We start from the raw sequence: 26,681 nt of genomic DNA, 5'->3' as shown, positions 1-26,681 counted from the left end.
TAGTCGCCAAAGAGTTGTGTGACTTTCTACATAACAATAGTTTATTTGAGGATTTTCAGTCAGGATTTAGAGTTCATCATAGCACAGAGACAGCTCTGGTTAAAGTTAATAATGACCTTCTGATTGCTTCTGACAATGGACTTGTCTCTGTACTTGTATTATTAGATCTTGGTGCTGCATTTGACATCATTGACCATGATATTCTTTTACAGAGACTTGAGCACCAAATTGGCATTAAAGGAACCGCACTAAGCTGGTTTAAGTCATATTTATCAGATCATTCCCAGTATGTACATGTTAACGATGAATCTTCAATAAATACTACAGTTAGTCATGGAGTTCCGCAAGGTTCTGTACTTGGACCAATATTATTTACTTTATATATGCTCCCTTTAGGCAACATTATTAGGAATCACTCCATTAACTTTCACTGTTACGCAGATGATACGCAGTTATATCTATCAATCAAGCCCGATGAAATTAATCAATTATCTAAATTACAAACATGTCTTAAGGACATAAAATCCTGGATGAGCTGCAATTTTCTGAAATTCTTGTTCTTGGCCCCAAAAACCTTAGAGACTCACTGTCTAAAGATATAGTTACTCTAGATGGCATTACCTTGGCCTCTAGCACCACTGTTAGGAATCTTGGAGTAATCTTTGATCAGGATTTGTCATTTAACTCCCACATAAAGCAAACCTCCAGGACTGCCTTCTTTCATTTACGTAATATTACAAAAATTAGACACATCCTATCACAAACAGATGCAGAAAAACTAATCCATGCATTTGTTACTTCAAGGCTGGATTACTGCAACTCTTTATTATCAGGTCCCAATAAGTCCATTAAAACACTCCAATTAATTCAGAACGCTGCAGCACGAGTACTGACAGGAACTAGAAAAAGAGATCACATCTCTCCTGTACTAGCTTCTCTGCACTGGCTCCCTGTAGATGTAGAATATAATTTAAAATCCTCCTCCTCACCTATAAAGCTCTTTATGGTTAGGCCCCTTCATATCTTAAAGAGTTCATAGTACCCTATTACCCCTCTAGAACACTATGTTCTCTGAATGCTGGGCTACTTGTGGTTCCTATAGTCTCTAAAAGTAGAACAGGAGCCAGAGCCTTCAGTTACCAAGCTCCTCTCCTATGGAACCAGCTTCCAGTTGTGGTTCGGGAGGCAGACACCCTCTCCACATTCAAGAGTAGGCTTAAGACGTTCCTCTTTGATAAAGTCTATAGTTAGGGCTGGATCAGGTGAGTCCTGAACCATCCCTTAGTTATGCTGTTATAGGCCTAGACTATCGGGGGATTTCCCATGGTGCATGGGAATGCATGTTACTAACTTCACTTTTTCCCCGGAGTTCTTGTGCTTTCTCATCTCGCAGGTTCTTATCGATCCTGGTGGAGCCTCCTGTCATGGTCCTGCTAGATTGCCATTGCCAATACTGTTGTTACTGTGCACCTGTCTGTCTGTCTGTCTCTCTCTCTCTCAGTCTCTGTCTCTCTCTCTCTCTCACCCCAACTGGTCGAGACAGACGACCACCCACCTAGAGCCGAAGTATCTGTCCTAGGTTTCTGCCTTTTAACAGGCAGTTTTTCCTTGCCCTTGTCGCCAAGTGCTTGCTCATGTTGGTACTGTTGGGTCTCTGTAAATAATGTTATTGAAATTTGAACTACTATTTGAAAAATGTCCTGAGATAACTTCTGTTATGAATTGGCGCTATACAAATAAAATTGAATTGAATTGAATTGAATTGAATTGATTCAGGAACACTGATGATGAAATATGTCAGAAAACAATTAGTGTAGTTATCCTGAGTCAACATTTGGAACTTCAGTTCACAAATATGTGGAAATGACCACCTACAGTCTGCTGCACTGAAAAGGAAATTGTCTTTTAGCAGCACGACCCAAATATAATCATATTCCCCACAGTGACAATGGCATATTTACTGATGCCCCCACTCACAGAACTCACAGTGGTGACATGGATGAAGAAGTGTTTAGACAGCATGTAAGAATCACTTTGTGTATGCAATGGCTGCTTTTAGCCTCATTAGGCCTGAAGCAGCTTTTACAGAAGCCTTACCTGTAGTAAACCTGACCTCCCTGGACACCAAGCGGATGTCTACAATGGAAAACTGAGGTAACTCTAATTTGTCAACGCCCGTCACAGCGTTGTTTCCTCCTTGCCAGAAGAATACGATGTCATCTGTGGTATATCCATCTGTATCAAGGTCGGGGAAAAATCAGGGGAGAGAAGATAGAGGAAAATTAAAGTTAACCATGTTTCTATTTACAGTCTGTTCAAAGAGTATGGATAATGAGTGGAGGTCGCTTTGACAAATCAAACACTTGTTTCGGTCTACTCTATGTTGCATTAAAGTCTTTCAGAGCTCAGCAACCCAAAAATAATGGATCTTTTGCAATTCTTATTTCCTTTGGAACACAAATTATAATTTAATATTTATCAATTATTGTTGACCACAGTTTTTTTTTTTTATGAGCCTCTTCCAAAACTGGGATTGTAGTCAGACTGTGGGAGGAGAAGGAAGGAATTTTTTTTTTCTATTCCCTAGAGGACCATGCAGCACCAAAGACAGCACGAAAACAAAAACCCTTCCTGCCTAAGCCTTAAATCTGTCACATGCGCCACTGTCCAGACTCCTATGGAGCTATATCACTGCATGCATTACTACCTGCATGAATATTTATTAACATGTGTCACTTGGTAAGGCGCTCCCACACATTCCCAACTGGCACTGCAATTGAAAGTGACCACAGCAGTAGATTTATGTCAATAGGCCAGTATGCATTCACTGCAGAGCAATTTCTCAGTCCGGGAAGTGTTACTACATTTCACATTCTACTACCTCACATCCAGACCTGGATGGCATCAAACTCACTAAGGGACCAGGATTCATTACCATTAAATCTCTCTCTGAGGTTATAGGGTAAGGAAATGTGACATTGTCCATGAAATTGAAACAACTGCCTGCCTAATCAATCAAACTGATGGTTAATGTGCATGACTCCCACTAGTGCAGAGCATTCCATGCATAAACAGCAGAATTCTTTTTAATTCATGGCATATCCATATTTCATTGCCTGCTGATGTCCCCGAGGGTAAACGCTCTGCACTTTTATCTTGAACAACAAGAACCACAAATATCTGGTGTATGTATCAAGTGGGTTGATTGATGGAGGGGTCAATGAAAATGATCAAGTAAATACAATTTTTAATTACAGCACTAGCAAATTTTTTTTCATGGATATTGATTTATCTAAATTAAAGAATTAGAAAAAAAGACAGACATGAAACAACGTCAATGGCCTTTTTGTCTTATTTTCTGTGATATGTATGTACACACACCTGTTCAAAGATGACTTCACAGATACACACAAGCAGATGAAAATATTATTTTTAAGAGTCAAGCTACCAGTTCACAACCATGTTCCACATCTCATTTCATCCCATTCTGATTTTAAAGGGTAACTACAGTAATTTTATGTTTAACGACCAGTTTACTCGTCATGGGGAGAACTACCCAACCGGAAAGAGTTGGAAAATGACTCCTGTGGCTCTGGGGCTAAGTCTGAGAAAGTTACCCTGATGATGAGGGTTACTGATGAACCTTACTTCACTTTAAAAAGTTACCTCTTTTATCAAAGCTATCTCAACATTAGCTTGGAAACTTCAAGTTTATAACAGAAACATTACAAACTGAAGGTGTGGAGTTTAATAAATGTGGCATTTACTAGGCAGGGAGGGTCTCACAAAAAAAATATCTTATTTTCAGGTGATTATACAGTAACGAAAACATACATATCAATATTATATTCATTTCTGCCAATAGATCCTCTTAAATATTACACACTGGACTAGGGCTGCACAATTAATTAAAATATTAGGTAACACTTTATAATGAGTACACACTATTAAGCATTAGTTAAGCATGAATAAATACTGAATTCATCATTTATAACGCATGAATACACATTAGTATGTAGTTTATAAACACAGTTAAAAATGTTTTATTCATCATTGATAAGCACATTAGTTATGGATTAGTAAATACTGAATTCATCATTTATAAAGCATGATTCTGCTGTAAATAGTCATTACTATGTGGTTTATAATCACAGTTATAAATGTTTTACTCTTCATTGTACTATACATTTCTGCATGCACTTGCACATCCACTATTCAGACATGTATTAATGATTAGTGACTGTGTTAGCAGATGTTCTATAAAACCCACAACAAATTCATTTTCTAATGATGGCCTATAAACAGTGATTAATGCAGGAATTCACAGTTACAAAGCACTTACTACTCGTTAAAGTATTTTGCACGAGCTTATCTAAAGTGAGCACTATCTATGGTTTATTAAGCATTTACAAATGAGATATAAAGGCTGACAATGCCTCGAGACTCACAAAATGTTCAGTTATCTTAACAGACGAAGGAGAGACACAACACAAAGGGATATAGAACATATTGTATTGATATTTATTGCAACTTCCCAACATATTGTATGAAGACGAACAAGAGCTCCCGCTCTCAGCACGTCATCAACGTGATGACGTGCTGAGAGCGGGATGTTACGTCATATTTACGTTAACTCTCAGAAGTTTCTGACAGTGCAGCCAAGGGGAGCATGGAGAAGCACATTGGAGTCGGCGGCCGTCAGCGGCTCTAGTGGAGAGTATGTGTCTTTGTTTGGTAGCACACATTATGGTTGAAAGATAACGTTAGCTTGTCAGCAGCTGCAGGTGTTTGCTCTCGCTCCCCGACTAACGTTACTAACGTTACTACCGTTACCGACCCGCCCGCAGTGGCTAAGCCGACCTAGTCTAGTCTCGTCTAGCCGGTCGAGGTGAGGGCCTAGCAGCGGCAGGTCGGCTTAGCCACCGCGGGCGGGTCGGTAACGTTAGTAACGTTAGTGTCAAGTGACAAGCTAACATTATCTTTCAACCATAATGTGTGCTACCAAACAATGACACATACTCTCCACTAGAGCCGCTGACGGTCGCCGACTCCAATGTGCTTCTCCATGCTCCCCTTGGCTGCACTGTCAGAAACTTCTGAGAGTTAACGTAAATATGACGTAACATCCCGCCTCCCACCGTCATCACGTTGATGACGTGCTGAGAGCGGGAGCTCAACGTACACGTCCCAAACAGATAAGATCACAACAATAGCATGTCTTCATAAACCACCCTTGTTCGTCTTCATACAATATGTTGGGAAGTTGCATTAAATATCAATACAATATGTTCCATATCCCTTTGTGTTGTTTCTCTTCTTCGTCTGTTAAGATAACTGAACATTTTGTGAGTCTCGAGGCATTGTCAGCCTTTATATCTCATTTGTAAATCCTTAATAAACCATAGATAGTGCTCACTTTAGATAAGCTCGTGCAAAATACTTAATTAACGAGTAGTAAGTGCTTTGTAACTGTGAATTCCTGCATTAATCACTGTTTATAGGCCATTATTAGAAAATGAATTTGTTGTGAGTTTTATAGAACATCTGCTAACACAGTCACTAATCATTAATACATGTCTGAATAGTGGATGTGCAAGTGCATGCAGAAATGTACAGTACAATGAAGAGTAAAACATTTATACCTGTGATTATAAACCACATAGTAATGACTATTTACAGCAGAAACATGCTTTATAAATGATGAATTCAGTATTTACTAATCCATAACTAATGTGCTTATCAATGATGAATAAAACATGTTTAACTGTGTTTATAAACTACATACTAATGTTTATTGATGCGTTATAAATGATGAATTCAGTATTTATTCATGCTTAACTAATGCTTAATAGTGTGTACTCATTATAAAGTGTTACCAAATATTATTGAAATCACAATATGGCCATGTGCAATATGCAAATCGGAAAAGCTACAATATTTATGATAACAGTCAAATCTGTGACAAAACAGCATTATAATGAAGTACTATAGTGCTGAAGAGATGCCCTGGACTACATATCTTCTTCCCCAGATTTAAAAGAGCATGTTTGTTTGGTACAGAGCCCAAAAAATTCATGATTTTAATTTTTTCAATGAAAATTAAATTTGTGATAAAAAAAAAACATTGCTCATCAACCAGCAGCTCCAGATCTTCTCATCGAACTCGCAGCAAGAAAGCAAATACGCTTATTTCCCAAAACTTTGAACTATTCCTTTTATAACAATGGTAGCTGATGGAAAGTTACTGTACTTGAGAACAAGCTGTTGGATAGCAGCTTATTGAACCAAATATCCATCTACATACTGACCACTTCCTTAATAAATCATTCCTGATGAACTCTAAATCAGGTGCTAAATGGCACTTCACCAATAACTAATTATTAGTTCTTTCTTGCTTACATATTAGTTAGTAGCTGTGTGTAGAAATGATTAATTAATGACTTAATTTTGCCCTCAACATTCAGAGATCCAGTGGTGGCCCTGTCGATCTGTCACACTGAGGGATTAGTAATCAATGCACATCACCAAGCACTGTGATTTCTTCTCTATTTTTCAAAGCAGCCATCAACTGCAGAGGTCTGATGAATGGCACACATTGGTAAAGACGGCAAATATTTAACTTTAGAGTTCTCTAAATTAAATGTATTTACCAAAAAACCTCACTTCATTACATGTGATTTTTAGATGTAACATGCAAGGATTTTCAGATAGTGATTACCCGGTACAAACCGCTTTCTGGCAGTCATGCTAATTGCTGTTGAAGGAAGTCCAGTATAAAGGTCTTTGTTGTGAGACACAAAAAATGCAGGTTGTTATGCATCACTCACAGCTTTCAATTTCCAGGGTGCAGTTTTGTTCATCCAGAGGGTACCTCCTCAAGTCCATCATGCAAGCAGCAGTGGTGGTTATTCTAAGAAAAAAAGACAGAAGCAGAACAGGGACTTAGGTGATGTTGTAAAGACATGGATCGACAAAAACACAAAACATTTTATGTCATTTCTTTCTTAAAAGTGAAGGAAGGGGCTAAGAGAGAGGTCATGGTGTGTGACAGATGAGCCTTGACAAGTTGCACAATATGATGAACCACCAGTGTGTCCACCACTTAACTCAACCTGCACTTTCAAAGTCATTATTTTGTGGTTGTTTGTTGAAAGCATAAAAGCGCTGCAGCAGTTTCATAATCCATAGTTGGCTTTTAGGCGGGTCATTTTGCAAATACTAATGTATCTGAGTGTGTTTGAATGTATGTATAACTGTGTAGCACATTCATGTTCCTTAGCCTCTTAAACCTTTCAAGGTTCATGGGAGCTGCAGACTTCTTATTTAGCTCTCTTATGTTAAGAGGCTTTTTGGGGGGAAATTTGACTTTTTTCTTTCTTAATATGATTTATTCTTTATGTTTCTGTGAGTAGTCTGGAGAAGTATTTCCTTTTATGTGGATCACTAACTGCTCAGCATCTGCGATTTTGTCAATGTTAGATATTTATTACTAGTTCCAAGATATGCACTTCTGCCAGGTAGCTTTAGAAAAGATGTATGCATAGCAGTTTATTAACGTCAATAAATCCAGTAGCCCAGGAAAAACAGCTTTGGCTACAAATTACACATGTAGGGGTCTTTGGCATTAAACTGAGATATTTACCGGTTCAGCACATTTTAGTAATTACATTTCTGCTGTTCATACCAGCTGCTATGTGTTCATCATACCAGCTTTCATTCGCTTACTGCCCTCCTGTGTACATGAAATAGAAAAAATTAATTTTCAGCTCATCATCTCTGTGTCAGAAGCCACCAGCACGTTCACAGGGGAAGTTTGATATGCACAGTGCATGACTCTGTGTGTATGTTAGAGCATGATGAGAGTCATATGCAGTTTTGCCCTTTAAAGGACGTTTCACATTTTGGATACATTCTTAATCATGTTTAAGTCAAAGCCACCAAGGCTGCTACAGTCTGTGGTTTCACACTGATGCAGCAAGCAAATGTACACAACCATCTACAGTACCTAGAATTAGTAATACAGTAGATAATAAGCTGTTTGCATTGGAAATATATTGCCGGAACACAGAGTTTGTAAATTGGTCATGGTGGGGTGAACAGAGTGCTGTCGGCAGGTAATTGGAAAACAAAATATGTTCTGCTAAAGCTGATTGGGCCAGATTAACACATGTGGGGCCCCTGGGTCCCTGATAGCAGAAGGAACCAGAAGGGTAAAGAAAATAATACATAAACAAAATGTGTGACAGGTATATATTTATTATTCACAATGACACTGAGCTGCATTCTGCTGCACAAGCATTAAGCTGCTCAAAGTGCATTCTGTTCTGCTCTGCTGTACTGCACCTCCCTGCTGCCTCACAGCGCTCCTCTGCTCTGAGCGTACAGCAGGGCTACCACTGATACACACTGTGAGGAGATAACATCATGCCTAATTACATTAATAGGAAAGGTCACTTGGCAATCATGATTTTCTAGGCTAAAAGTTTTTTTAAAACCCTGTCTTTCCATAATGTTTCTTGTCAGCATGGTGGACGTCCATTGGATAGAAATAAATGGGTGTGTTTTAGACTTGACAACATAGGTGACATAATGCAGTGCTTCCCAAACTTTTCCTCAAGGAACCCCTTCTATCATTGAGTAAACTGACGACCCCTGACTTAGCAACATATTTTAAGGATATTTTATATCATATTCAATGAATAACAATTAACACAAATAGTGAAGACAATAACTGCAGGATGTTTGTGTAAACAAGTGATTTGGGTACATTTTGAGCAAATAATTTCCTGTGAATATTGCATCAGAGATGAGTTTTCCAGATATTTTAGGAACTTTTAATACACTTCTCTGTATAATGTTTTTATTAACCATCATACATACTTAACAGGCTTATTTGTTTTGACAAATTCAGTGTTTTCTTCTCCGGGAGGCTTGGCCATTCTTCTATTAGCTCGATGTTTTAACTGAGTACTTTTTCTAATGCAGAGGCTGTTTAGCAGTGAGTGAAGACTGTGAGGATATAGTGTTCCAATGCTGCATTTATAAAACAGACATAAGATCAATTTTGATAAGTATGAAATACGCAGACAACCATGTAGAAGTAGTTATTTATAAAACCTTAGTTTGACATGGAAATGATCTTGTCTCTAGGCAAAGTCTAAACTTGACTTAAGTGATTTTCCTGGTGGTTATGTAAGGGTATTGTAGTTTGGGATGCATATGCGAATGCGAGAATGTGATAGGAATCATGGGTGCCTAGGTATAGGTAAAGTGGGGGTACGAGATTATGGCAGGAACATTTTTATGAAAGTGCTATTTCTTGCAATATAAAGCCTTCAGTCACGACTAATAAAGCTCAGTTTATTGCACTACTATAAATAAAAATATTAGTTTTTCATAGTGTTCCGTGCTTTCAACAGTGAGTGACAGATAAACACAGACAAAGGCACTTACTGCATAATGCCGTTGCTGAGTACAATTACCTGATAATTAGCCTGATCAGCCATCGTCAGTATTCAATACACACACATTATTAAACCATTAATAAAACCAATAATTAACAGCCGTCAATGTCAGACAACCTTATCATACTTTAGTGTTTCTGTATTGGTTACAAAACGTTAAAAAATATTTAATAAAAACAGAGCGGCTTGAGAAGCTCCCTGCTCTCTCAAGGGAAAATATCATTCCATAATATTACTGAACTGTCACAGATATCTTTGGACATTTTACAGACAAGGAGGATGGAATATCTTGCTTGTTTATCTATATCAATAAAATGGCATTTAAAATAAAAATAAAAATAGATAAATATCTTAATTCAATTGGAATCATCAACTTTTGTACTTCGACTTTACTTAATCCCCCCCCAAAAAAAACAATCCCAAACAATGACTTAACTTTTACTCATAATCTCTGTCAGTTAAATCATTTAGGTACTTTCCTGCATATATTGTGGGAATGCACTCTGAAGTGGTTGGATCATATTTTCTCCTGCTTCCTGCAAGTAATGTTATCAAATGATACAAAAATGATTTTTTTTTTTTTAAATTTTTATTTGTTTATTTTATTTTTTATTTTAATTTTAGTTTAATGTATGTTTAATGTATGTAATGTATGTTCTGGATACTTGAATTTCCCTTGGGATAAATCATGTATCTATCTATCTATCTATCTATCTATCTATCTATCTATCTATCTATCTATCTATCTATCTATCTATCTACTACATCTATCTATCTATCTATCTATCTATCTATCTATCTATCTATCTATCTATCTATCTGTGACTCAAACGAGAAAACGAGGGCCAGCTGGATCCACTGCAGCAAAAAGCAAGCTATCAACTAGACAGAAACCTCCACATTCACTTTCACTCTATCAATAGTGTGATGCATATAAATATATATTGATTGTTCTGGATAATTTCTGAAAGATATTCTGATAATAAAGTTAAATCTAATTAAATGTATCAAATAATGGAGTTATGTGTAGCGAGAATCAATGGGCTCAAACAAAGGGTGCTAAGGACCTGGGAGGGAGTGCTAGAGACAGCAAACCCTTTACTTTCATAACCAATTTGTTATGATCTGTTAGCATTTTACATTTAGACACATTTGGGGGTAGTTAGAGGGTTGGTTGGATGTTTGTTTATATAATACAAACTCCAAGCTGAATAAGCTTTAATGTCGATTTATTCTTTTCAATTGTTATGAAGTCATCTCTGTATGTTCTGATGAACACTTCTGATGGTATAGGTACAAAAACAGACCAAAAAGCTTGGGCCCCAAATGTGAAGTAGTGGTAAAACCAACACATCACCAAAGTTGCATCTTCCTGCATGCAGTAACAGAAATGGAACAAACTACAATATGGAGAGACCCTACAATGTGCTGCCTGAAACCTTGAGCTGTAGCAGTCCCGTGTGATCACGAACAGGAAGACACATCCTGTCAAGACACAGCTACTGTTCTTGAAAGACAATGCCCCCAGTACCACAGTGAAGCAGTGAAACCCTGGCAGCAGCAGCTTGGAGGATTGGACAGAAATGAATTCTTTACCCCCTGGCAGAGGGAGGGGAAAAAAACCCACTACGAATAAAATTGACTGTATATGTGACAGTTAACAAGCGAGGAGAGAATCATACTCAGACTCAATGAGCAGGCACGAGACGGGACGGCTTACAGCGAGGGCCTGGGATTTAGAAATGTCAGCAGATGTAGGTCAGCAACTTAGAGTCCCACCAGAGACGGTCAGCAGCAGACCTTAACAGGCGCAGTCCAACACTCAGCAGTCTGATTACTTCGTCGAGTTCAAGACGATGTGCAATGTTAGCCGGTTCATATTTTATTGGTCAGACCACTGTGAGACATTGGCAGATTTTAAAGAGTTTGAGTCTTTAATGCCATTACAATCCAAAACTAATAGTTTACCAGTGGGCCTAGCACCCAAGGGAGTATAAATTCACAATTAAAGGTGCATTCCACTTTTCAGGCCACTCTTGGCTTTTCAGACCATTTATCGTGCCTGCATTACATGACAACTAAAAGCAATCTGGAGGTGGATCCAAGAGGCTCAGCACTACAGACCGGGAGGCTTTCAGATATGTGAGCAATAGTTTTGACTCCTACACAGTCTACTACTGTAGCCTTCTCCGGAGGTAGCTCGCTCACCGAAAGAAGATCATAGTACTACACCATGGTTTAATAAACAGAGGAACACGAGAGAGCGGATTCACAAGAATGGGAAGAGAGAAAACACCATCTGGCGAAAGCTTAGCTCAACAAAGCCCTCAATGCTCTCAGGACCCAGTGCACTACCAAACTGCATTGTAAGTTCACTAACGATGAATCAGCCTCTCAACTCACTGGCAAGTTAGACGAACCTGCTCTATCATAAACACACTCTGGCTGGACACTTTCTACTGACACCGACTTCTTTTATTGATGTTTGGAATGACTTTGTTTGTTTGCAACACCAAACGCTCTTCTGCACCACTCAGCAGTCTTGAGACCCAGCCCCCTCCTCCCTTCTCTCCACATAAAAATAAAGCACTAGGTTCAAATCTAGCCAGTATATCTCAGGAATGCAAAAATGACAATTTAAGCAAGGTTTTCAAAAACAACATTAATTCTCGTGGGTGGGGGCAATTTTCCAGATTTTATTTGAATATTGGATCTGCAGTACACATGCATCATCAGTCCTCCATCTCTTGATCCCCACAATCCCTGGCAACTCCTGGAGAAAGAAATTATGGGCACATTTATGGATAATTAATAGTCTCCAATCCGCCATATTTAGATGCCATTGGCACTGGCAGTGGTACTCAGATCCTTTACTTAAACGTACCACAAGAAGTTTTAACTGGATATCAAACAGTCTCATGGCCCCTACCTTATATACTATTCAGTAGCTTAGTCCAGTGGTTCCTAACCTGTAGGGTTGGGGATAAGATAAGTTTGGGGGTCGTGAGATAATTAGTGACAGTTCTGTCTGCTACCCCAAATCAACATCAGGGCATTCAAATGTGAAAATTCTGGAAAGGAAAAGCTATGGCAGTAGTTTATATAATAAACTAAAGTCTATCACTTAACAGCCGAAATCAGATCTGATTTGAATGTTAATTTCTGAGTGATTGTAGCATATTTTAAATAAACCTGATTGCATTCATGTACAGAAAAACAAGATAATCCTGGTGCAGTCTAAAAAGTTGATGCAATTGGTTTGGTTTTGCCAGAGAATAGAGACTGCAGGTACAGAGAATGCACCATTAAACACTCAACACGAGATCAGTGGGTAAGCAAATGAGGATACAGTTGGGAAGTAGAGAGAATGTCAGCTTGTTCTTAAGATAAAAACAAAAATAGAAGCGGTTGATCAACACAAATCAGCTCAGCTCAGATTAAAATCACTGTAAACTCTAGGAATCAAGGTAAATAAAGGCTAAAAAAAAGGCAAACACCAGTATCAGCACATTTCACAGTGAGTGAATAGGTGAGAGTGCAGCACAAGGTGCAATAGTGTGTGTAATGTGATTGTCCACAGTTTGCATTTTATTGTGCTGAAGAGTCAGGGGGATGGATTCAAACAGGCGCCCTTTACAATAAAATGCATTTAAGACAACAAAAACCTCAAGTGGTCAAACTTGAGCGGCACAACATTCAAATGAACTAAGAATACAACATCTGTTGTTAAAGTCATATCTATTGTTCTGGAAAAATAAATGTCCACACAACCCTTGGGCAAAGTCAAACATTTTAACAAAGCAATTTAATTGAATGCTTACAGGAGGCTTGTAAAGGTCCTGAAATCACCATGGCATGTAGATTATGCACTGATTCTAATTACTGTACACTGCTGAAAAAAACAGTCTGGAGGACAGATCCAAGGGCTTGACGCCATCTGCCTTTTACCATTACTGCGGTGGATGATGATAACAGTAAAACCCTGTGCAGTATGCTTGAAGATGGAATGTTGGAGGAATGGCTGATTCTAGTGTCCCTAGCAACAGTCTTAGCTTTCTGATTCATGCAGGCACAAAGCCAGTGGAGGTGCAAATACAGGTGTAATGCTATTTTCAAGTCCATTTTACTATGCTTGCACCTGCTTGGTACTTTAGCGGCTCAGAAGGAACCTGGATGTGCTTAGGTACCTTCATTAGTTGAGCAGCCGGGAATGTTTATTCTGATCAGATATGTAAAGTTTCTTATCTAGTACACATTTAAAGCAATCAAAGTTACATTTAATTAACTGATTATGCTGAATTAGAATTTCCACAAATTAGTTATTGTTACTAGTAATAGTATCTACAACTGCTTTTAGGACGTTTGAGGTCCTTCTAATTCCGTTCAAACCAGTAGGCACACATTTGCAGCATGGTCTTCAGCAGCAGTGAGATTGCATTCCTATGTTGATACCTTGTGAAGAGTCATAAAAGTAGCAAAGAAAAGCTTTTGCCATCATATTGTGGCAGCACCAATTCAGTAACTCAGAGTTTCTGAATACTGATTATTACATTAATAATTCATTACTTCATATGATCTACACCTTGTCACTGCCATTTTCTTTTATTCATGGAACAAAACACAGTCCCCGCTTCTTTGCCTCCATCAAACTACTTTCTTTTAATGACTAGTGTTAAGAAAAGCAGCAATCCAACCTGAGTTTGAACAAACCTCAGGACACCTTCTTACTTTTAGATGTCCCCAAGGAATTTTAGATGGGTCCCTCTGTGCACATTTACTGTTGATTGAATTGTCTAGTTTGTCACGGTGATCTGGGACATTTGGGTGGTGAGCAATTTGAACCTTTTTTTAGCCTTTTCGGGTCAATGAATTTTGGATTTAATGTACCCGTCTCCTTCCAAAATATTGATATTGTTTTTTCCTGAGCCACACTCAGAACTTTGTAGACCATTAACTTTATAAATAAAGCTTTAAAGTCTGTTTATTGTTGCCAAAAATAAATCTGTCATAACTTATCCTGCCACAGGACCAAATGCTGGCAGCAGTGATCTTATTTTTCTAGGAGCCACATGCTCAAAATTATCACTTGCTGTATTACTGCCACACAACAGAGGCAAATGACAACAATAACAGCTATCTAATTAAAAGTTATCTTATCATGTGTAGGTCTTCAGCAGTCTACTGTTCCCCCTTCCCATCCATCAATTAAGTACCGGTCTTTTCTGGTCTAATATCTAATCAAGTGTTTGGTCTTGCTCTAGATTTCTAAATAACGGTGATGCCAGCCATCCATTTTTAGTCTGTGTAGGGTCACTGAGGGGTAAAGCGTACGTCAACATGGGTGATTTATTTTTCCATAATTTTTCTGAGGCTTCTTTCATTATTAAAGGTCCAGTGTGTAACATTTAGGATGATCTACTGGCAGAAATTGAATAGACTATGCATAGGTATAATTTCATTAGTGTATAAAATAAGAATAGTTGTGTTTTCGTTATGTTGAGTTTAGCTGCCAGTTTCTCCTGCGTGCTTGGAAGGGGAGTGGCATTCAGTTGGTTGATAAACTAAATCCTACATACTGGTCCTTTAAAGCTTTCCAAAAAATATAAAAAAGAAATATGCATCCATCCCTTCTCTACACCACACCTTTCTTTTCTGGGAAGCCAGGATGCACCGGGCAAAACGAAGAGAAACACCCTGAACTAGGTGTCTAGTCAATCACTGGGAACAGGCAGACAAACACGGTCACTCAAATGAACACCTAGGGGCAATTTAGAGTGCCCAGTTCACCTGATCTGTTTTGTCTCTGGACTGCAAGAGCAAACTGGAGACATATGGACATGAATCAGTTCTGTAAAATGTGAGATGCGGCCGCATGGAACAATGATGAGATAATGAAAATTGTAGTAACTATAGCACAAATGGAGGAGAGTCATAAAGTCAGTGAGCTGCAAAAAAATTGCCAACATTACCTGACATTAACCACCATAAGATACTGGCCATATCAGACCAAATACAGTAGGGCTGTATGAGTATGTTGAAGTGAGTTATGGTCCCTTTTATTGCTTATGAACTCATCATTTTAGTTATAAGAGGAAGAATGAGCTGTTGCTTTATCCCACATTACTTACAGTTATGCAATTGACACTATCATCTGTTGCTGTAACAGTTTCCTTAACAGTTCTGACTTTTGTGGTGAGCGTCTGTATGTAAAAAAAAAAAATTTTGATAGCCATTTCTATTGTTTTTCCTTTGGCATATCAGTTCAGGTCAGGTTCACCTAGTAAATGCATGCTGAAATGTAGTAAGCGGAACCAAACAGCAAAAAACATACAGTATTGACATATTTAAACACTGAAAGTAGAAATAATGTAAAACACTAGACCAAGCATATAGAGTGTATGAATTCCCACTCTTCTTACCTCAGCCCGTATAAGACTGTGCCGTCAGGGTGCAGTCGGATCATACGGTTTTTTACTGTCACACCATGAAGAAAGGACTTCTTGTCATTAAGGAAGTAGGTGTCAGGGAGCCAAAGCTGGTCTGCTACACGGTTGTCCAGAGTCAGGTTTAGGTCCAGCTCACCATAGGCCAAACGCTTATCTCGCCAGCTCTGCTGAAAATACATTGTGATGGTGTAGTCCTGGGGAGAAGGAAAAACTTGCATGAAGTCACAGATAAAAAACAATTCAGTCGTACATAAGGCTATGAGCTACGGTAACTTTTTGTTTATTTTATTGTTTCCTGCCAGTGCCTGACAATAGTTTCAGAATTAGTGAGCATGGTTTATCAAACTGGGAGTATCACATGGACATCGTTATCACAGGCAAAAAAAAAAGCAGTCTTAAAATAAAAAAGTTATGTCAGGAACACTAACAGGCATGAGAAAAAAATCCCTCTATTTCATGCATTACCACAATGTAATTTAATGAAGGGCTACAACAGCAATAACAGAAATGAATCTGCTTTGAGAACACAACAACACCATTTTTATGCTCTCAGCTCATGAAAACAGTTTTTTATACAATCAGAAAAACTAAATTGCTCAGCATTTGTAAAATAGGACATGGGCAGCAAACCAGTAAATACAGCTGTGCTAGTACTCCTGTATAAAACTGTATCTAACTGGAAAAGCGCTCAAGTGTAGATATAATGTGTGACAGCTAATGCATCATTGTCCCTCTGGTCAAAGTACTGTATTCTACAGTGAGACCCATGAAAGATACACATTGGCTTCATTTTCAACCTACACAGTCCAATGATTTGAAATATTGTGTGCTTTAACACAATGCATTTCAATGAAAGGTGCAATTCAATTCAGGTCATTTTGAGCAAGTTTAACACTTCCTGTGTTGGTGCATGAAAACATATTAAGACATCTGGTAGCCCTTACATCCTGTTTAGTAATTCATGAAAAGCATCACTCATGAAGATAATAATAATAAATGAACACACAGCTCTTAATGAACACTCATCAGCCATTCTACTGATAAACAAATCCATCAACCGTCTCGATCATATCTGTCATTAAAAATTAGATATTTCTAATGTGTATGTGGGGAAAGGCGTTCTAAATTGATGTGACAATAAACCTTTTTTGACAGCAGCAGTTACAAACATTGACATTTGTTTTTTGTTTATTCTGTGAGAGCGTTTTTTAACATCTCACCCCTCATCATATTTAAAATTCACACAATATTGGTTGTCACTGAGCATTTAATATACATTTTGAATTCTGATGGTTTCTGGTGTTCCAACTCTGAACTTATGATTTAAAGACATTCAAGAGAAAAGATGTCTTGTGAACATCATTAAGAAAGTCTGGTGTGGGATTGAACAGGCTGAAAATCATTTGATTCACTCCATAAAGTGAAAGTGAGACAGATAAAAGAAAGAAAAGACAGAAGGTGAAAGAAAACAACACAAAATTGAAAAGCTGCCTCACCATATGGGAGGAGTGAGCTGCACTGTGAGTGACTATGTCACACTGAGAGCGCTAAGAGACAGAATGACGTCATCAGTCAGACGTCGGCAATATTGTCTTCTTCACAACTCAGCTTGCATTTCCGATTGCTCTCAATCTTTGCCAGAGCACAAAAATACACTATGTGTTGTCTTGCAGACTAGAGTGGTGATTACGCAGCAAACAAATTATCAGCTGTTCAAAACAAAAAACAAACAAACAAAAAAATTGGATATTTATTAAAACATGGTTGCATTCAGTGGAAAGATAAAATTCTTGCCCACAGGTAGTCTGTAGTTGTACCCCCCAGCCTGGCTTGGTCATTAAGTCCAACAATACAAGTGGCAGTGTTTGTGGGTGGGAAGCCAGTGAGGGATAATGTATTTGTTGATTCACTTGCAGCTTCCTTTGGTTGGTTGGGTGCTTACTTGGGGATGGAACAGGGGAGATTAGCGTGAACCTGCTGCGTGTTACACTCTCATTGTGAAGCTCCTGCCAGCAAAGACTCTTTAGCAGTGGAGTTAACAGTGACGAGGGCCGCAGTGTGAGGGGAAAAAAGACGGGGAAAAGACATAGGACAAAGAGATTTGTAACTTACCATGTTTACTTCTGAGATGGAGTCGATGCTTGCTATGTTGATGCTCATTCCTACGATGACTGGAGGACCTGAGGGAACAAAGAAAAAACTGATGTCACTAAAAACTTACAAAAATATTAACATGCAACTACTCGAAAGGACTTCCATCTGCAATGTGAATTGATGGAGTAGCGATGATGTTAAATTAACTGGATTTCTAACCTACTTTTAATGCCACTTAAGTTCTTAAAGGCAGTGTAGGATTTAGTGGCATCTAGCCGTTTAACTGCAGATTACAATGTCCTCACCTCACCCTCCCATTCCAAACATGCAGGAGAAACTACACTGGCTGTGAAACCCATAAATAATGTGAAAGGACCTATCTAGAACCTGTGTTCTGGGCTACTGTAGAAACATGGTGGTTCAACATGTCGGCCTCCGCAGAGGAGGACCCGCTCCCTCTGGAGACAAAAGCAGCTCATTCTAAGGTAATGAAAAAAAAATTATTCTTATTTTCAGGTGACCATACAACTCATGAAAATATACCTATGAATATAATATTCAGTTTCAACTTAGAAAGATTCCTTCGAAGTGTTGCACACTGGAGCTTAAAAATGTTTGACCCCATACATCAATATTCCTAGTTAAGAGCATACCATATGCAGTTGCACGTGTTCAATGATATTGATGCAAAATGGTATTTTTAAGCATACTACTGCTCAAATACATAGGCCACTCTATGTAGTGTACAATATGCCAGTGACAAAGCAAATTTAAATCTTTAGATCATAGATTGTGTAAAAAGTATAGACCAGTTACTCTTAGAAGCTTATGAAACAACGCTGAGAAAACGCACTCATCCATACTAATTTCCAAGCTTGCAATTCATGTAAAGGAACAGGAAGAGCAAGCTGTGCCTCATTTACATGATTACAATACATGCTGTAAACAGCTGTGCACATCAACTCTCTTACATGTACAGTAAACACTTAACCTACTTCAATATTCACACTTCAGATTTACATGGATTATCCATTCACAGGGCCCATGTTACCCACAGTCACTGTAACCAACACCATGTGACTTCAGACATATTGTGTGGCTATGTTGTATATAATCAAATGCATTGTCTTCATTTTAGGGGCATTTTTTAAATGTTAAAAAGCAAAATGCATACTTCAAATCTTTGTGCTTACAATATATTTTAAATAATTGCCATTATAAATTACCATTTACCATGTGCTACAGCAGGGTATTCCCTGAGCCACAAACTCATCTTTTAAGACACTAAACTTAATTAATTTTGCAATTGGCAGCTCTTTTCAGATTTTATTTCGAACAAACTTTGGAATATTAGCATCAAACTACAACCACACCTCTTTTGTAAGCACAGACAGTGAATCTGAAGAAGCCACATGCAGAACTACAGACAGGGCTGGAGAGTAGAGTCTAAGTTACCCGCTTTTCTTCTGTTCTTTACCTTTTCTAGCAAGCAGCGAAATGAAGAAAACTGGCACATTTCCATTACCATTTGACAGCAATTCTCAGTATTTCGCTATTACAAAATTTGTTATTTCTCTGTATATTTATAGCCCTAATGTTATAACCTTAACACCTAAACACCCTCCCCTCGTCCGCATCCTCATCCTTTTTAAAACCATGTCAGCCTCACATTGCGTCTGTGAGAATGATCAGGCCACAGAATATGAATTGCTGACACAGAAAACAGAAACAGTTCAGTGATTGGTTCATGTGGCAGTGCTGAATCAGTATATTCAGATAATGTTTCATGGTATTATAGTGGAAATGGCATTAGCATAAAGATCATAAACAACACAGAAAACTGATGTTCTGCATCACGTGTATCATTACTCTCAAGAGGTACAGAACCTATGACTTTCTACTCAAATGCTCCGTCTTTGTCGACCCCTTCTCTCTTTGCCACTCTGTTTGTCCACGTCCTTTCACTGACTCACTGCACGAATTAAGAACAAAACAGATGACGACGAGCAATGTACTGAGCAGTTTTCATACCACCCTGCACAGAGGAAGTTGGTTGTTTGTTCCTTGTTGGATTTGTCCTTGCACATCTGTTCAGTTCACTTGTTTTCAAACTTCCTTTGCAGGGCCTCATTCCCTACACAGTCCTATCCAGAACAATGGGACTGCCATGAGCCAACACCATCTGTGAGCTATGGTCACTGGAAGTGCATGAAACTTATTTTTGAAGTTGCACTGAAGTATCAAGTCATCATTTCTTATTTTTTAGTAATAATGTGATATAATTTGCACGTTGTGTGTTAAAACACCAGGATAAGGTACAGACAGTTATGGGCCACTGTGACTCACAGAAGACGAGGTGATTAATTTCTACACGCAGCTGATGGATGTACTGCACAGGTTCACAAAATAGATTTAAAAAAGAAATCATGACTTGTGTGCGTAGTCTCTCTATGACCAGAACAGATCTACAACTTTCCCTTTCTTCAGGATTCTCTCAAAATACAACACTTTGAAATGCAAAAAGAATGTAAAACAGATCTTGACAGTTACTGCTGACAGCAGGAGTCATGGGGATGTTTATGGGTTGCAGACTTGCACAGTTCAGAGCCCATAAAGATTTTTGACAATATACTAAAATTGCTAATATAACCCTCATCTGTCCAAATACCTTCAAGACCCTGAAATAAAGACTCTGGGTGTATGAAAAGGATATGTGACTATACTTGTTTTTTTTTTGGATATGGCTAAAAATAGAGTCCAATCAAAGCTGTCAGTCTGCACTTTACCCACTCTAACTATAGTGTTACAGTACAGATAACAGCACAGATTACTGAGCACAGAGCTCATTTTACATTATCTTGTATGAAATAACAGAGGAGTGAGCACATTTAACCAAAACCATTTTGTGATTCATTTAGTTTGATGACCAGTTAGCCTATCCAAACTCTTGCCTTGATTGGTGAAACTTTGTCAAGTATGCTTTAATCACACAGCAGTTTGCTCTGATGAAACAAAGGAAAATTATCTGTGATTTTTTTCACACGGGTGAGACCTTATCAAGTGCAGTGTCCCCTTAGTTTATTAAATATTTCATAGTACATTGCATCTGAACATTTCAGTCTATCCCCACACTTCAAAACAGATACAAACCAGACTTGCATGAAAGTGTAATGGGGTCCAAACACCCCACAAAGCCAAAGTCTGACTGACCTGGAGCAATCCTAAAGCCAAGACCGTCACTGAATAGGGCTTAAACAGGGGATTTAATACGTGTTTGTTTGCATGCATGAGCAGGCTTAGAAGCCCTCCTGTAGGGCACACTGCCAGGATCTGATCCATCTTCAGACCATAAGAACTGTTGAGTCTACGTCTAAACTATTACCAATGATTTATTTTGAGCCTCAATGATTGAGTGTCTCTTACCCTAAGCACTGTCCCTAACTACCCTACTACATGTCACACATTTAAATGCATGAATCCACCTTAACTATAGCTATTGTAATGTAACATACAAATATATGCCAACTAAATTAACATACATGCATGTGCTAAACACCACCTAGGTGTATGACTAAATGTCATTGGTGTTCTCCAGAAGTCTCTTCAATTAGAAGTTATTTTGTCCTCAAGTTCAGTGATGAAAGCAATATTGGAACCAGCCACCATTTTCATTGGAATAATATGTGAAAAAGTTACAAAAAAAGGTGTAATGTCTCAGGGGATTGAAATTAATAGATACACATTTCTGCACAAAGTAGAGGTGCCAGCTGATTTGAGTTGAGTAAATTGATGTTGGATGTTTTTGGATAAATTATTTCAATTGGACCACTTTGTCAAAGCTTTGATAAACCACTGAATTGGGAAAATGCTATGTTAATTGGCCCTTTATTTGTGGGCTCTGCTCCAAACAAAACTGTACTGTACAATCCTTACAGTCCTGAGGTATTAGGGTCAGGAATTACTCCTCCGAAGCCTGAAGGGAGACAGTCGTGACTGTACTCGTCTATGACATCACAGAGTTAAGAGACATTTCTAATGTAAAACTGTGTGTTTCTGTTTGAGTTCACTACTCAACGCACCATTGGAGTGGACAGTCATCAGACAGTCAAAAGACAAACAACACAAACTAAACTATGATGGCATGAGACTCAATCAATAACCACTGTTAAGACGTACCCCGATTCACCGAAAGATCATTCCCTCCTGTGGGGCCCATCCCGCAGATATTAGTTAATTGGGATGTTTCTCTTCAAATGCTGGTATTAAAATATTAACCAGCAAACCACTTGGCCAAAAAGGCCCCATCTATCCTCTCTCTTACATTCTGTAATCTTATTTCCTTCCCCCCAACTCCTCCCACTACACTAAATGCCCTGAAGCTTTGTCATATTCCCTGACCCATCTCTTTCTACAAAAAAGGGAAAAAGTAGGGCCATTTTTCCATCGCACTTTGTGAAGGCAACCAGTAACAGTTTTCCCCAGAGATGTCAAAGTACATTCATTCGCTAGATGAAAACAGAAAGCACCAAATTTCTCTCTCTCTCTCTCTCTCTCTCTCTCTCTCTCTCTCTCTCTCTCTCTCTCTCTCTCTCTCTCTCTCTCTCCATATTTTGACCCTGCTTTAGTGAAACAGAGGCACTCACTTTGTCACCACAGCTTTCTCAAAATAAAACTGCTACCTGCACTCGCACTTCACAAGTTGGAAGAACAACACCTTTAAAAAAAACACCTTTACATCTTTAAATAAGCATTTCAACAAACATTTCAAACAGTCTAGAAAATGATTTTCTTTTCTCCTCAGAATGGATGGAGAATTGAAATTGTTTTAAAATATGTCTAATAAATGATGGCATTAGTACTAGAGTGCTAACTACGGTCATTTTTTTTGTTAGGATTTCATTATACCACCATCCCGAGGCTAACCATATTGTCTCTGAACAATTACCATATCGGTGTGTAAACAGTTTCTAAAACTTTTCCAAGAGTCCACTGAATGTTTCAAAATGCTCCTGTTTTCTGCTTTTATCAGTCAATATCACTATATTTTTAGATGATTTAGATGTGATACATTACAACCAATATGCACTGATCCCAAATGGTGAACCAGTTTTGCCACTTGACTGAACTCATTGAGGCTCACTACAAAACTGGGCACAAAGACAAATTCACTTAAGTTTTACAAAATGAAAAGGTGCCCTGCAGGATTTTTGGACACTTGTGCTGTGGGAGAGTAACAATTACATGTTATACCAGCATGCAAATGAGAATGCACATGTCCACCATGACCACAAACTGACTGCAAAGGGTGGTAGCAGTTGTTGGTTGCAATATGCTGTAAAAGCACCAGAAACTGGAAACAGGGGGAAACAACCAGCCTGGCTCTGTCCTAAAATTACAGGCCGTATCTAAAGTTATGCTTGGCTATTTTTTGACCAGAGGCAGTAAGGGCTGTATTGTTGTTACCGTCAGGTTGCTAGACAACCAGTGGAGACTTCAGGTAACAACACTCCTAACAATCATCTCTCCACAAAAGATGATGTTCAGCATTTTTGCTATTATTATACTATTTATACTAAATTTACTTTGACTTTTTTACAATATGTTGCTGACAGTCAGTTGAAAGACAGAAATGATTAAACAGTCATCATCACAGTTAACCTCCACCCTGCTGACTCTCACTAGCCTGCTGTCCTTTGACTAATGAACGACTGTAGAAATGAAGTGAAAGAAAACGTACAATTTTACAGTATGAGTCATTTATGTGATGACATTTTCTTGTGTTTTTTAGATTCTCCTAATGCATTCAACTGTGTATGACAAAGACTTTCTATGGTTCTGCCACCATCCAACATTTGCTCAGGGCATTTTAAGATATTCCAACACTCCTACAAATGGCAGAATTTACTACCGCACTGGGGATTCTGGAGGTGGGCACCAAGGCAGGATGTGCAATTTATCGTCCAGCTTTCACTACAGCAACAGAGGTCATTGTTATTAAATCACAATGAGAGAATTAACACTGGGAGCAGATCAATAAAGCCATGAAGTACATTCAGTTCCTATAGAGCGGAGTGACCGGGAAAACTCTGCTGATGTTTTAACATGTAGAAATTGACCACCGTGTTGACACTATTGTTTTCTTGCCAAAGGGATACCGATAAGTGCAAAATGAATGAGAAACTGAAAACCACAGCATGCGTGAGCAGGGCGTGACGGCTGCCTCGCTGAACAACTGCGACTCGCGTGTTACTGCTGCTGCGCTGCTACTGCCAGCACTTTCTTTCAACACTGAGTTTGCCTTTGATAAATACCATACAATGAAAGCCTTGTTAATGAATGAATGGATTCTGTCAACAGAAAGGCTAGAGAGCTTTTAATCTGAAACAGTCTGAGGAGTTGTTTAGTTAAAAAAAATATTTATATTTTTTTCATGCCTGTGATATATTCTACAGATATAGGCATTGAAAATGTAGTGACAGGGCTATATGTTGCTGGTGTGATGTTGATATGACTATGAACAGATCCTTTTCTATTTTTGCTGTGAACTGCGCGCTGCTCACGAGAAAAAAAAGGTGAAAATAGACCTCTCCAGTCGCTGCAGCTGGGATGTGCGTGAGATGCACGGCTCAGACATAAGAATGGCATTGGTCTTCTCATCTAAATCTTGGCAGGAGAGTAAATCACCATATTCCCAAAATGTCAAACTATTCCATAATAATAGCATTATTTATGATTAATCAAGCTGATTGGGTAGCAGTATTGCTTGCTTCCCTGGATATCATTACCTCATCAGACATGCTTACCATTAGAGCATTAATTATGTGCTGATGACTTTGACAGTACCTTGTACAAAAGGAGTCATCTGGCAGAACTATAAGTAATCAATTAAACAACATATCAAAAAAATATAGTATTTTTTATTGCATTATAAAATGACATGCACTGTTCACAAGAGTAATCATGCTTGACACGGTTAAATGGAGTCCGATCGATAGATAGATAGATAGATAGATAGATAGATAGATAGATAGATAGATAGATAGATAGATAGATAGATAGATAGATAGATAGATAGATAGATAGATAGATAGATAGATACTTTATTCATCCCCAAGGGGTTATATATAGCTACTGTAAGCAGAATAGTTTTCAGTTTATTGAATTAAGATACGGCAGCGGTTCTTCTTTCAACCAACATGTAAAGGCCCAACCTAACCCAGTTAAATTAGGAGAGAATAGGGTTAGTGTAGGCGACTTATGTGGTGTGAGGGCGTCTCTGGGATGTCAAAACTGTTGCTGAGCCTTCTAGGGTGTCATGTCGTGGGCCTAATTCCTCTTATCTTTAATGGGAAATGCCTCCTTAAAAATACTAATAACTGGATTTTGGAACTAACTGCTGTAACATTTACATTACGTGGTTACTGAACGGTGCCGCCTGCCTGATGATCCCCATGGTAACTGTTTACAATTAGTACATCATCCTGACGACATCTAAATTGTGTTTCTGCATCGGATGATTGACCTGGATCATGGCTGAGGGACTTATTAGCAGGGTTGAGAACTTTGTGATTATGATAGCTGCGGTGTCGAGAAGATTCCCTCGATGGTTCAAAAACCAGCCGCTCATGCGTCTCACTGTGCTTATCATGTTTTCACTCCTTGTTGACAGTTCCTTTATTTATTGAGCCTAGCTGTCCCCTTCTTTGCTTATTATCTATGTATGCTGTCCTCTACTCCAACAATGTGTCGCCACATTCAGCTTCCAGTCTGACAGTCTTATCTAGCCTCAGGGTGGACAAGCTACACTGATGTAGTGGGCAGTGAGGCTGCCCTATTTAACATTTTCCTTACTAATAGCAGTTCATATCAAAACAATATAAGTTCAGCGTCAGGGAGTGGTCAGAAGATTAAAATGCAAATCCCACCTTCAACTGGGGGCAGTGCAGGAGTGTCTCTGTGGGAGCGTGCCCTGGAAGGGATCTCCTAACTGGTAATCTTATTTTTCTAATTTGAGCTACCTACCACAGTAGCTGGACCTTAGATATCTAACATCTCCAAACGCCATTATATCTGTTAGTGTTGTTGAAATCAAAGTGGTAGGAGAGTCAAACAGATTTAAATAGGCAGGATATAGACAATGCCAGCTATACTCTATGGACTGTAAAGAATGCTGTAATGAGTTGCCATAGTTTGTATTTAATGTGGTTCCCCTTAGCCTGTCAGAGAGTTACCAGCTGGGTGCTTGTCAAATTATCAATCAATGTACACTATTACGTATGTACAACATTATTTGTTCCTAAAAGATAAAATATGTATATATGCAAAGCTCTGATATGGACTGCATGATGGTTCTTGCAAATTCTACCTGTATATTTTTTTACTGATTAGCAAGGTATCATTAAATTGTAACATTTTTGAATGGAATTAGGCATGACATTTTTCAAAAGAAAAAGTACAGTACTGGGCACATCAGGCATTTGCGTACTCTGTTTTCCAGTGTTAATTCAGCTTCACAAAATGTAACATAAGATCTGTCTCCCATTTGAATAAATGCAGGCTTTGTCAGACGTTAGGGGAGTAGAGTGGTTGTGTTCCTGCCACTGTGCAAAAGATTGAAGAACACAGGTTTGTGTAAATCCTTTATCAGGCTAACGTTAAGACTACATGGACAGAAAGC

At 38.5% G+C, this 26,681-nt stretch overlaps 1 protein-coding gene across 2 annotated transcripts in view; it reads right to left on the bottom strand.

Annotated features, from left to right (window-relative positions):
- The window catches only part of gabrb4 (gamma-aminobutyric acid type A receptor subunit beta4), a 64,269-nt gene that overhangs the window by 13,124 nt on the left and 24,464 nt on the right, over positions 1-26,681 (bottom strand). For both annotated transcript variants that reach the window (XM_051401773.1, XM_051401772.1), the window contains exons 3-6: positions 18,023-18,090; positions 15,884-16,104; positions 6,828-6,910; positions 2,098-2,235 (exon numbers count right to left, since the gene is read on the bottom strand). In XM_051401773.1, the coding sequence (XP_051257733.1) occupies positions 2,098-2,235; positions 6,828-6,910; positions 15,884-16,104; positions 18,023-18,090 (510 nt within the window). The remainder of the gene's footprint in view (positions 1-2,097; positions 2,236-6,827; positions 6,911-15,883; positions 16,105-18,022; positions 18,091-26,681) is intronic.

Source organism: Dicentrarchus labrax, unplaced genomic scaffold, assembly GCF_905237075.1.
Source record: "Dicentrarchus labrax unplaced genomic scaffold, dlabrax2021, whole genome shotgun sequence".
NCBI classification, from domain to species: domain Eukaryota; kingdom Metazoa; phylum Chordata; class Actinopteri; family Moronidae; genus Dicentrarchus; species Dicentrarchus labrax.
Note: the sequence above shows the minus strand (reverse complement) of the source record. Positions and strands in the feature narration are given on the sequence as shown.